Consider the following 13423-nt stretch of genomic DNA (forward strand, 5'->3'; position numbering starts at 1 on the left):
ACACAGTATTATACCTACATATCCACAATAACATAGTTACACGCACATACTTACACTAACATACACATATACCAACATACACACATAAATACAGCTGCACACAGTGACAGGTAAGTGGGCTCAGTACTGTTACTGTATTAGGGGACACGGATGAGTACTTAGTACGGTTACTGTATTAGGGGACACGTATGAGTACTCAATACTGTTACTGTATTAGAGGACACGGATGAATACTCAGTACGGTTACTGTATTAGGGTAAATTGATGAGTACCGAGTACTGTTACTGTATTAGGGGACATTGATGAGTACCGAGTACTGTTACTGTATTAGGGGACACGGATGAGTACTCAGTACTGTTACTGTATTAGGGTACATGGATGAGTACTCGGTACTGTTACTGTATCAGGGGACACGGATGAGTACTCAGTACTGTTACTGTATTAGGGTACATGGATGAGTACTCAGTACGCTGACTGTATTAGGGTAAATTGATGAGTACCCAGTACTGTTACTGTATCAGGGGACACGGATGAGTACCGAGTACTGTTACTGTATTAGGGGACATGGATGAGTACTCGGTACTGTTACTGTATCAGGGGACACGGATGAATACTCAGTACTGTTACTGTATTAGGGTACATGGATGAGTACTCAGTACGCTGACTGTATTAGGGTAAATTGATGAGTACCCAGTACTGTTACTGTATCAGGGGACACGGATGAGTACCGAGTACTGTTACTGTATTAGGGGACATGGATGAGTACTCAGTACTGTTACTGTATCAGGGGACACGGATGAGTACTCAGTACTGTTACTGTATCAGGGGACATGGATGAGTACTCAGCACTGTGCAGCCCCCCGTAACCCACAGGGGCTGGGCGGGTCTCCGGGCTCCTCCCCCTCCCCGCACACTGACTCTCCGTCTCCGGGCTGAGGCTGGAATCACTTCTCCGCTCTCCCCCTCTCCCTGCGGCCGGGGCTTGGTGCGGTACGCGGCGCGGCAGCTTCTCCACGATTGAACGGCATTCGGCTCCCGGGGCTGCAAGATGGCGAAAGGCAGCGTGTCTGCGGTACTTGCTCTGGCTTTACTGGCTGTGACCTGCAGAGGTGAGCGGCAGCCTACACAACGGCCTACACGCTTACAGTAACGCTGTGCGCACCGGGCATCCCGCTTAACGGAGCCATGCATATATAATATGTGTGTATATACATATATAAAAATATATATAATGCGCTAATGGGGCATCAGCAGTAAGTTTAGTTCATCTGCTTTTGTACTTTGGTTATTCAGACGTATCTCGGGCTATTAACCAGTTTATTGAAATTGCATTATGATGTCATTAAGAATCTGGAATCAGCAAATTTCCTAAATTTTAAGCAAAATGCCCCTTGTGCTTTGGCTGAATTCTCTAGTGCCCTGTCTGTCTGGGACAGTAAGGGTTAATGGCTGGCAGGTTGTATGCTTTTGGCTTCCCAGGCAGCCAGATCTTCCCAGATGTTCTCCAAACCCACCCCTGACACATCTAACCAGATGGCTTTGGCAACAGATGGCTGTACTGGGTCCTTTATATGAAGGGTAACCCTGTTCCCTTGGCTGTGGGGATGGCTGTTTGGCTACATTAGGACCGGTTGTTTCTCAGCAGCATTAATTCAGTTTTTCAGTATGATGATGTCTGTGAATCTGCTTCAAAAACCACAATGGTCTCCAAATCCAAAACAAACCTGACCTCCTACTGTATTGTCGTGGAGGTGGCATTCATTAAATTCCAAAATGTACGATCTCTAATGAGAATCAAAATTACATGTGTGACCATAGCATGTTCATGTATGTTACTCTCACGACGATCAGAAGGACACAACCCTGGAGACTTATTTGTTGAGGACACTCAAAGGGATCCCAGACGTAACATCCAAGAAGAGTGTGCATGATCTTTATGTCTTCCTTGTCTCATTTTATATTTCCCAAAAGTGGATGCTTCAGACAGCTGGAACCCTTAATATTCCAGTAGGGACATGTCTTGTAGTCATCAAACTATGGAACGTTGGGCAGATGAGGACTTCTTCATACAGATTAGACTCTTGGCCAGAACTTGACTCTGTTGGTATTAAGGTGTTATGTCACGACCCATGCTTAAGCATCCAGCACCTGTCATATTATGTAACATCCATTAAACATTCCAGTTTTGTGCCGTTGGGGCAGTGCTGTGGTGTATACTGTTGCTTCATGAATAATACAAAGTTGTACTCTAATGAAAAGCTATGTGACATGCATTTCATGAATCATTTCAAAGGAGAACTTTTAGAGCAGTAGGACACGATCTATGACTAGAGGATCAGGGGCTTAGATGATTTGTAAGGAAGCTTTACTTTACTAGGTCGGCAGTAGATAGGTGGAACAGACTCCCAGTAGAGGCTAATACAGTAACAGAGTTGAAACATGAATGGGATAGGCATATGGTTCTCCTGAATCTAAGAGGAGGCCAACAACTGAGTCTTTAAATCAGGAAAAATGGGCAGAGTGATTGGGCTGAATGAGTCGTATCTGCCGGCACATTCTATGTTTCTATGACCTGTGATGGAAGTTTCTGTAATGATAAGGATATCGTCCTCCCATGGAAATTATTAGCGCTGGCTGTTTAAACTTTCAAACAAGTTCCGTGCTTTTTTTGTGTTCAGGAATTCTGCGGCATCAACATTTGGCGTGTTTTTTTTTGTTTTTCTCGAATAGAAATAGCTAATCCTTTTCATTTTGTTGAATAGCTTTGGGATTACAGAAGGACTGCATCAAACCATTTATGTTCTGATGTGGACTGATGTGGTTGATGTAGAGCTGGGTTGGAGGAATTATGTTATTAAGATCAGATCTCAGCGTGGGGCGCTTATTGTATTAATGCACCCTGATCCTTACACGTGTTCCAGAAGAAACATATACCGGTATAGTTCTAGAATCCCATATAGATTAGAAGCCATAGACGTGCTATTCTTACCTATAGCACTACACATTGATGGGCCTATTATTATAATCATAAAAATGCTAAATAAACAAAAAAGGGTGCTGATATAGTTTATTTTTTCTCATTCAATGCAAATATTTTAAACATTTGTTCATCATCATAATAATAATTAATAATTATTATTATATGTCTCGTTTAATATTATTTACTTTTGACTTCGTATTTTTTTTAATTAGTGAGGTTTTATATATAGCCGTAGAATTTGACAGCCGATAAGAACTGATAGGCCCACCTAGTCTGCCTGTTTTAAAGACTCAAACCAGGTCCTTGGTCTCGTCTCCTGCTGTTTTTTATTTAGATTATGACTGAGGTGTGAGTTATTGTATAGAATATCTGATTTTCTGGCCGTCTCGGCATTGTATATGGTAAGAGTTTCCTTTTGTTGTTATAAACTGTCTCACTTTGTGCCAATTATGTACCAGAATTGAGGGTGTTTATATTATTATTATTATTTGTGTTATATAGCGCCATTAAATAACATAGCGCTGTACAATGGGTAGACGGGATATAACAAGTAGTATGTAACATAACAATTTGCGGAGGACCCTGCTCTAATGAGTTTACAATCTAGAGTTTATTCCAACATCTTCTTACCTCTTTGTGTCTGGAAGATCCTCATTAATATTCTGTCTCTCAGAGGATCCTTGGGCCAAATATTTCACTTCACACGGACAATCTAAATTAACCATGGGTTTCTTATTCACTCTTAGTGTGAATTCTTAATTCACAATCTCTGTATTTTGCTGTCGCTGTCCCTGTATTACTGTATATTCGTATAAGCAATCCCAGACTCAAATGTGTAAAGTAACTGGGGAATAAACCTACCTAATCTCAGGAGCTTACATTCTAATGAAATTCTGTTATCAAAGCATCTTCTTTACCAAACTGTCGTATTTCCTTTCCATGGCCAACACTGATCAAACCCTGCTGAGATTAAATTTTGAATTAAATGCAGAGCGCAGGTACAAGGGGTCCATCAGTATATTAAAAAAAAAATAGCAATTTTGGTGCAGTGTGTTCAATATGGTGCAGTGGGCAGAACATTCCAAGTATCCACCGTGATTGTGCCACATTTAGTGCTTTACTATAAAATCGCTCTCCGTTCTTTCCACATAGAAGACGGTTCGGATACATGGCGTGTCTGCACGTGGCTTAGTTTACATCTCTTATCTCCTCGTGCCCGATAATACATTCTTATCTACAGTCACCGAGGATCGCAAACAAAAAGCTTTGGTTTTAGAATTTCGAATCGTTCGAATGACTCAAGTGTTGCATCCCAACCTTCTCCTGATTTCTGCTTCTAAAACAGGTAACACATGGTTACAAATGTAGCGGCTAATCAGGAAGAGGTCACTGGCCTGTCCATATTGCCCATGTTACACTCATGTAATCAAAGCACATGTTTGACTCCTGTAAAGCAGTATTATTGTATGTAGTGATAATAGCTCACAGTTTTCTAAGACCATGTTGAAGGGACGCTCTAATGTCCCATAGAGCCCCACTAACGGGCTTTGGCACATAGATACTTTTGGCAGAATACATCTACTACAAGCCTAAGAGCTAGGGGTGGTTAAAGAGGCAAATGCATAGGGGGATTTTGCTGAAACCTTCCGGGGGACACTCAGATGTTTTTCTGCTTTGTAGCTCACAGTACCCAATGCCCCATACACTTCACTACAAGTTCCCTTGCACCCGCCAGCCAAAATAAAAAGCAGGCAAAGGGTCCGGGTGCATTCTGTGTACTTATCAGCAACATTCAGTGTAGTGAATGGTGTGATCCAACACAGGAGAGCACTCAGGGGGCAGAAACACATTGGCCTGCAACATGCCTAATCTCAATTCCAATGGATCAAGTTTTCCTATTCAAAGGAGCTTGATTTTAGCCAAAACTTTATGAAAGTCAAAAGATGCAAAAGCGCGATCCTGTGTTTAAATTAATCACCCCTTATGTTTTGTTACTTTTCCTCTAAGGTAATGTTTGACAGTTGTTGTAACATTGGGGTGAGGAGAAAGAGATGTGATTAGGTATACTAGTTGCGTGAGGTCATGGTAAAGAATTTAATGTCTCAAATTGGGGCTAAAAGACCCCAAAAATAATTGTGGACTTGATGTTGACTTAATTTAGCGTGATATGGTGATAGCGAGCAGGCAATATTTAGATTATTCACGCCTTACATTATGTGAATTATCCCCATAGTTATTGTTGTATATGCTTGGAATTAATTTTCCATACATTGGTAGAATACAAAATGAACCTCGTATGTACTTTCCCCTTACTGGGTAAAATATTAAATTCGTGTTTTTAAACATATTTAGGCTAAGGCCATGGGGCGGCACCATCACGTGTGTTGTGACCTTCATGGCTTCCTCCTTTTTTATAAGGCTGGTGTATTAGGGTTCCAGCATCCCTATATTACTTTTACTGGGTCCTTGATTTGCCCCATCAGTCAGGGAGTCATGTCTTCTAAACATGACTGACATGAACCTTTTAGCAGTTAGTGTAATTCATATTAAATAGTTGTGGTTTTCTAAACAATATTTCTGCTGACATGAACCTTTTAGCAGTTAGTGTAATTCATATTAAATAGTTGTGGTTTTCCTTTTCCATGTACATGCTAGATGTCCATGTTAGATCTTCAATGAGCTGCTCTAAGTAAGGTTCAGGTTGTAGGAGCTTCAGCTGTCTCTGTTTTGTGACAAATCCTTCAAAAGTTTAGTTGAAGCTTGAACTCCTCATGGCCTGTGTAGTATACTAGAAAAAGCTATCACTTCCAAATTGGCTGCTGAATTCACCAGTACGGCTCTTCCGTCAGCCTTTGTTGTGATACACTTCCTATTTCACGGCTTGCAACATCAAGAGATAGCTCTGTGTTTATTTAGACGTCACTTGATGTTGTGGTTCAGTCTATTGAGTGAGTGTACGTCTCACCAGTCTTATCTTAATATATCTCTGGCAGTACATAGGATTAAGATTCCATATTCCCAGGAACAGACGTATTATTCAAGGGAAGGCAAGATGTTATTCAGTATGAGCCCAAACATCCGTTCTTTAACCACTTTATGCTCTCAGATATATTTTTAATCGCTGCATGTGCTATATGGGTAGTATCTACAATCCATACTCCTGGGTTTAACCCGGGTTCTACCCACTTATTGGAGTTCCAAATACACATGATAATGGAAAGCAAACCCGTTTTTGTTCAATGAGGGGGTGTTTTGTTTGGGTGCTGTCATATAGAAAAACGTCTGAACGTGATATAGAAGTGTAATGTTCTGTTTAGTGTTTAAAGCCGAACTATCACTGTCACACTTAAATGGATTTGTTTCTTAAAACTACCTAAATCTTGTGCTGTTTGGCAGAAGTTTACGTGATATGTGTTTGTTTGACACAACATATCTAAAATCCCATCCCCTCGCCCCACGCTAGGTGCCTAGGCCAATCGACTACAATCGAAGAGGTAAAACTGGAACTGGCATCGTTTCTGGGGACAATAATTTAATTTAAATCTCATTATTAATCTGTTCTTGTTTAGAAATTATTTGTCATTTTGTGATATTTTGATCTACCAAAAGTCAAAATTTTTTATCCCATTTTATGCCTGGCAGCCCTTAAGGGCTCTTCCAACTCACACGAGTGTGCCTTGCAAGACTTACATGCAGTCTCTTCTTGAATGTTACTAAATATTGATTGTAAATCTTCTTGAATGTTACTAAATATTCCAATTTCATGCTGTAGCATGTAAATGCATGTGAGGCTGGAGTTATGTAAGCTAGGTTAACCCTTTTACTCCCCAAGCATTGCTTATAGTGAGTGCAACACTTAATCCTCCAAGCACTGCTCTGCTATAACAGGGAGGTCACATAATGTCACTGTTATCTGCATCATGAAAAGTGTAGAGGAGTGTAGACCATTTAAACAGGACTCATTCAGAACAGGTTTAACCAAAAAGGGTCTGGACAATAATGCAATTCTTTACCTCTTTGAGCTGCCCATAGCTTTGGTGAGAGCTATTAGGATCCTGGTTTGGCAGGCTTCATGGGGAAAAAACTCCCAAGTTTTCATATTGTAGTAGTATTATTATATTTTAATTTGGAATAATCAAACTACAGTAGACCATAGAACAAAGCTAGAACATTTAAAGTGGTTTTATATACACTACATGATCATCACACCTATATGAACTTGTTGGCCATCCCATTGCAAAACCATTGGCGTTAATATGGGGTTGGCCCCCGTTTGCGGCTATAACAGCCTCCACTCTTCTGAGAAGGCTTCCCACAGGATTTTAGAGTATTTCTAAGGGAAGTTTACCCATTCACAGAGTAGAGCATTTGTGAGGTCAGGCACTGATGTTGGACGAGAAGGCCTAGCTCACAATCTGTTTCAGTTCATCCCAAAGGCCTTCAATGAGGTTGAGGTCAGGGCTCTGTGCGGCCAGTCAAGCTTCTTCATACCAAACTTACCCAACCATATCTTACCAACCATATCATAAGGACCTTGCTTTGTGCACTGGGGCACATTCATAGTGGAACAGGAAAGGGCCCCAAACTGGTGCCACAAGGTTGGAAGCATACAATTGTCTAAAATTTATTTGTATGCTGCACCATTAACATTACCCTTTACTGAAATTAAGGGGCCAAACCCTGAAAAACAGCCCCAGACCATTATCACTCCTCCACCAAACTTTACAGTAGGCACTATGCATTCCAGTAGGTAGCTTTCTCCAGACATCCACCAAACCCAGGTTCATCCATCGGACTAACAGATAGTGAAGTGCGATTCATCAATTCAGAGAACTCGTTTCCACTTTTCCAGCATTCGGTGGCGGTGTGCTTAACACCACTCAAGCTGACGCTTGGTATCTTGCATAGTGATCTTTGTGTATGCATCTACCCTGCCATGAAAACCCATTTCATGAAGCTTCCGCTGTGCTGATGTTGCTTTCAGAAGCAGTTTGGAAATCTGTAGTGAGTAATGCTTCAGAGGTTATTTGCTTCAGCACTAGACAGCCCCTCTTAGTGAGTGTGTGAGGCTTCAACACTAGACAGCCCCCCTAAGTGAGTGTGTGAGGCTTTAGCACTAGACAGCCCCTCTTAGGTCAACCGCTTTCTAACTCCTAGACACTTTCACTTCACTATAATCCGACTCACAGTGGATAGGGGCAGAAATTTCACAAACTGACTTGTGGCATCCTATGGCACGTTTAAAGTCACAGAGCTCTTCAGTACGACCCATTCTACTGCCAACGTTTGTCTATAGAGATGGCTGTCTATGTGCTTGATTTTATACACCCGTTACCAATTGATTTGGGCGAAACATCTAAACTCAATAAGTAGAAGTGTCTACATACTTTTGGTCATATCGTGTATATGGCATTTGTTAGCATGGTGATAAACCCCTTTTTAAATTGTTTGTTTATTAAGTATACAACATCTGATACAGATCAATAAATTAATGTAGCTGTTCCAGTGTAGATTAAAATCGTATAATCAGACAGTCACCGGATACCCAAGGCCTTTTCTTTTGCTGTTTCCGAGCTAGTATCTATATGTGGTGAGCATGCCACGTGCATTGTTATACCGCAACGCTTTCTTTTGTACAGATACTTGTGTGGATTGAGTTGCGTGAGACATACAGATACAATGTGACACCTTGAAAAGTGATACGTGATTAGATCAGAATATGAGTGTTACACCAGCCATGGGGTATCGCAAACAAGTATCCAGTATACAAAGATACAGGATTTTACATAGAGACTATGTAACAAAGCAGTGGACAGAGAGGAACAACCACAACCTAAATGGTAATTAACAGTAGACAACTATATATGTATTTTTAACACTTCTGTAAAAAAATAAGTAAAAGTAAAAAGTTTAGTAAAAAGTAAAAAAATAAATTTAACCAACAGTTTTGCCAAACTACGGCAAATATGTTTGCCAGGATTGATATTGATTTACCTTTTGATGTGTATCATCAGTCATTTAGTACGTCACCAAAAATTAAAAAAATAAACACATTTTTTTTAAAACTTTGATTTTGTAGAAAGCAAAGGTTTTTTATATTTCTGATAGGAGGGCTGTGGAATGTTGGAGCTTATTTTTATGTTTTATACAATATTTTCTCACAATTTATTTTTTATTATTATTAGCTTTTTAAGTCTTTTGGAATAGAGATTCCCTTTGGGGTCTTTTTAGACCTTATAAATGTAAGCAGGTTGTACCCATGCTATTTCATTATTCTTTTTTGGAATTAAAGAAGAAACTTTTTTCCCCCTCTTCTTTCTCACTCCATCTCCTTCTGTACTATTCACATGGTTATCAGGCCAGCATGGTTCTATAGCATTGCGTTTCTGATCACAATGTATACAAACGGCCCCAGAGGTGTGATCCAAGATCCCAGCATGATCTGGACTGACTTTCCTGGCTTTCTAGTCGTCGGCTCATTCCTTCTATTGGCTTCTGCCGTCAAAACCGCATGATCGGGGACTCAAAAGGCGCTGTTACACTAGCTGTTGGCCTCCTGACAGGGAAGGCTTAGCAAAAACTGCTAAATGTACTATGCCATCCTAGTTTTAACATTATCCCCACAGAAGCTGAGGTCGGTGTCTCAGTGGCCGAAACCAGCATTATCTGATCAATTTCTCTAATCTACTCAATCACCCATACAATCTACAACAATCGGCAAATTAACATCTACGGTGTTAAAGATATCATATAGTCATACTTTTTGTGATCGAAGGACGTTAATGAGAACCTGTCATAGTTTTTTATTACCAGCATTACATAAGAATGAGCCTTAAAAGATTTGTTTTTATAACTATGTGTCTTTCGGTAGACCGTAGAGTCTTAATAGTGGGAAAGTCTGCGTAGGAAAGGGCTTTATTAGGTATGCAGGACTTCATTAGCATTGCCATAAAGAATCAGCTTGGTGTGGTGTTTGAGCAGGATAGTCACATGATGGACAACAATGGCCGCCTCCAGATAAAGGAAGTTTATTTAAACAAAATGAGATAACACCAGGCTAATACTAATGAATGACTACAATATTGTATACCGCACTGTATTTTATCCTGAAGGAAGTTTTTTTTCCCATTTAACTCTTAAGATAAAACCCTAACTGAATTCTGCTTTACATCTCCTGTGTGTAGGGGTTGGACAGTCCCTATCTATATTGGAGAGGTCAGATATCGGTACAGCTGCTTCTGTTCTGTGTGAATCATTTCATTGTTTGCGGTGTAGGTTCCTTGATATGTCAGAATTATTTTTACAGAAGCATTTGGCCCAGTCTGCAGCAGGCTAGGCAGAGGATAGGCCCTGGAAGCAGCTGCTCATCCCGACCTTCGCCTCTAAAAAATGCTTCTTAAAGATGACATGGAGGTGAAGAGAGCGTGAATTGAAAACAAATACTAGCGCCGGTGATACAAAGAAGCACTAGAGGAGAAAACAGATATTAACCTTTCTGTTTAGCTCTTAGCAACCAGAACTAAAAGACATAATAAAATCTATGTTTCTGTCACAGTCCATTACGATAAAACGCAGAGGAGGGCACCCTACAGAAAATCTCATCCAGATCTCTCTTCTAAAAGCTCAAGAAAGAGATGATATACTGAGTGGGATCAGGGTCTCGGTTTGATATTTCCCCTAATGAATATTCTTATTGGAATAAGAAAGTTATTCTTAGTTCTGGATAATAATAATACATTAATAAAAATACATCAATAATAAGTGAAAAAAGCATTACTTGGCTCCTGGAATTTGTCCAGCCTTTTATAATCATGTGAAAAGGAAAGCACACCCTCTTTGAAGTCTAGGATTTTTACATATCAGGACATAATAGCAATCATCTGTTCCTTAGCATGTCTAAAATGAAATGGGTAAATACAACCTCAGATGAACAACACATGACATATGACACTGTGTCACGATTTATACAACAAAAATAAAACAAAATGGAGAAGCCATGTGAAAAAAAAAAACTAAGTACACCTCATGATTCAATAGCTTGTAGCTATTGCTAAATACTAAATAGCTAAATACCTTTAGCAGCAATAAATTGAAGTAATCGATTTCTGTATGTCTCTCACATCATTGCGGAGGAATCATCTTTACAGCCTTGCTTCAGAGCACTTCAATGGAGTCTTTTCCACACCACTGTAAATATATAAATATATTTAGCACATTTGATCCATGCACTCCAGTGGACAGGGGCTAATTATACTGGTACAGTCACAGCAAAAATAATATAAAAAATGGAGAAAGAAGCATTCAGAGTGCTTGAATATAATGAAAATTGGTTTCTTATAAAAAAAAAAAACAGGATTTTTTTCAAGATAATTTGATAATCAACACTAATTTTCATCAAGTCTTCTGAGTGTTTGTTTCTCCGTTTGTTATATAATATATATTTTTTGTGCTATTTTTATTGACCTTTTAATGGCTTTTAACCAGAAACCTGAAAATAAATAAGTTTTTTTTTAAAAACCATTCTTTTCTACTCCTGGTATCCTTTTTAATGTTTTAAACACGCAAGTTTATATCCTTGGTGGGGATCATTCCACCTACGCCAGAAGGTGTGAGCAATCCATTTATTGCTCGCCATATTGTGAGTATATAGTGAACTGTTTTTATTTGTTTTATTCATTTTATATATATACAGAAAGCACTATGCCAATTTCTGTTTAACTTTTTATGTGCACCTTATCCTGAGAACCAAAAAAAAAAGAACTACACAGGACTGCTGCTAAAGATATCCCCAGGCGAGGATTGTATCGTCCATGCAAGTTTTGTGGGACTAATTGCTTAAGTCCCCAAAAAATGTGAGTACCCATTCCCTAACTCTTTACCACACGGTGCCAGCCACATATTATATTACTGTGACTTTCTTCTCCTCTATGCGCAACCACTATCTTCTGTGACCTCTAATATATATTTTAGACTTGCACATTCGGATTTGTAGGACTTGCAAATGGAATTTTGGCCAATTCAGCAATTCGTAGGAAGCCACGAAAACGAGGCCAGACCCTCCACAAAGCAGACCCTTTCATTCGCTCTCACACTCTCATTCACTTTAAATGAGAGCATCTTCTTGTTCTTCATCTTCTCCTCTCTCCTTTATCTTTCATCTTCATCCGCATCTCCGCGGACATAACCCGGTGTGCCTTCATTCCCAAAATTAAAAATCCCAACCACCTTTCCCCCGATTTTCGTCTGAAACGAATGGGCAGGGAATGTCATTCGTTCCTCTAAAATGAATGGGTCAAAAACGAACCGAGAAATGGGTTTTATATCTATAATATGTATGCGTGCGCGTGTGTGCTGAATAAGATTCTCTATGTATCTCACATTTTATTTTTGATATGTATCGCAGTGAGGATTTTTGCCCTCTGTTCCTCTAATTGAGTTTGTAGCTTGTGGAATATTATGCTCATATTTCTTCCAGGTAGAACCAATATGTCAAGGCAGGCTACAGCTACCAGATAATTAGGTTTCACATCAATGCATTCTCTTCTGAGTACGTATGGAGAAAAACTGAAGGACTTCAAGAGGCATTTTTATAAATATGCATAATTGTATTAACATTCTCAAAGTGGCAATTTTAATGTCCCCGACAGTCATACTATTGAAGAACGCATATCAAAGTACTCTGTGTGTAAAAATGAAAGCACCCAGTCAGTGGCAGGGAAACACCACTTTTTCCATGCATATGCGCAGGGGTCTTAATAGACCACCGTCTGCTGGAGCACACCACAGTTGAGTACATTAAAAAAGGAGGTAAGGTAATGAGGATGAGTAATTATCAGAATCTGAGAACATGACGCTTAGATGGCTGCTCCCGTGGAATGCATATAAGATATGTTTCTATTCTGTGTGCATTGCCGATGGAAGCCTCTGAACACAATTACATTTACTGTGACAAGCTTTAAAATACAGGATTTGGGATAAATGACAGATTTGGTTTAATGAATAAACCCAATCAGTAATGGGGTTTGTGATTGTACCCAGTGTCCCTGTCACATTTAAGTCTCTGATACAGTATTGGAAAATACTGGAATTAACATTCTGCTAACTGGAATGTGATGGAGTAAATAACTGTGCTGGATATAAGTATGTCTATTTTTTTATTGTTTTCACTGCATAAAACATCATCATTTACAAAAATGTTGGTTTTTTTTTGGTATTGAGTGATTTTTGGTTTGTATATTTTGCCGGTGTGATTATGGCAGCAGCTACAGCACAGGCTTGGTATTAAAACTGATCTGTCATTATCCCCAAATCTTACACGTTACAGTTCTGTAAAATATATATAGTCTAAGTATGAATTTTTTGGGGACACCCTTTTTATACCGTATTTGCTCGATTATAAGACGACCCTGATTATAAGACGACCCCCCAAAATCTGAATATTAA

At 39.5% G+C, this 13423-nt stretch overlaps 1 protein-coding gene across 2 annotated transcripts in view; it reads left to right on the plus strand.

Moving 5' to 3' along the window:
* Positions 1-913: 913 nt before the first annotated feature.
* Positions 914-13423, plus strand: part of CD99L2 (CD99 molecule like 2) — a 34548-nt gene continuing 22038 nt past the window's right edge. For both annotated transcript variants that reach the window (XM_053473420.1, XM_053473421.1), the window contains exon 1: positions 914-1109. In XM_053473420.1, the coding sequence (XP_053329395.1) occupies positions 1049-1109 (61 nt within the window). In that variant the 5' untranslated portion in view covers positions 914-1048. The remainder of the gene's footprint in view (positions 1110-13423) is intronic.

This window comes from Spea bombifrons, chromosome 8 (assembly GCF_027358695.1).
Source record: "Spea bombifrons isolate aSpeBom1 chromosome 8, aSpeBom1.2.pri, whole genome shotgun sequence".
NCBI classification, from domain to species: Eukaryota; Metazoa; Chordata; class Amphibia; order Anura; family Pelobatidae; genus Spea; species Spea bombifrons.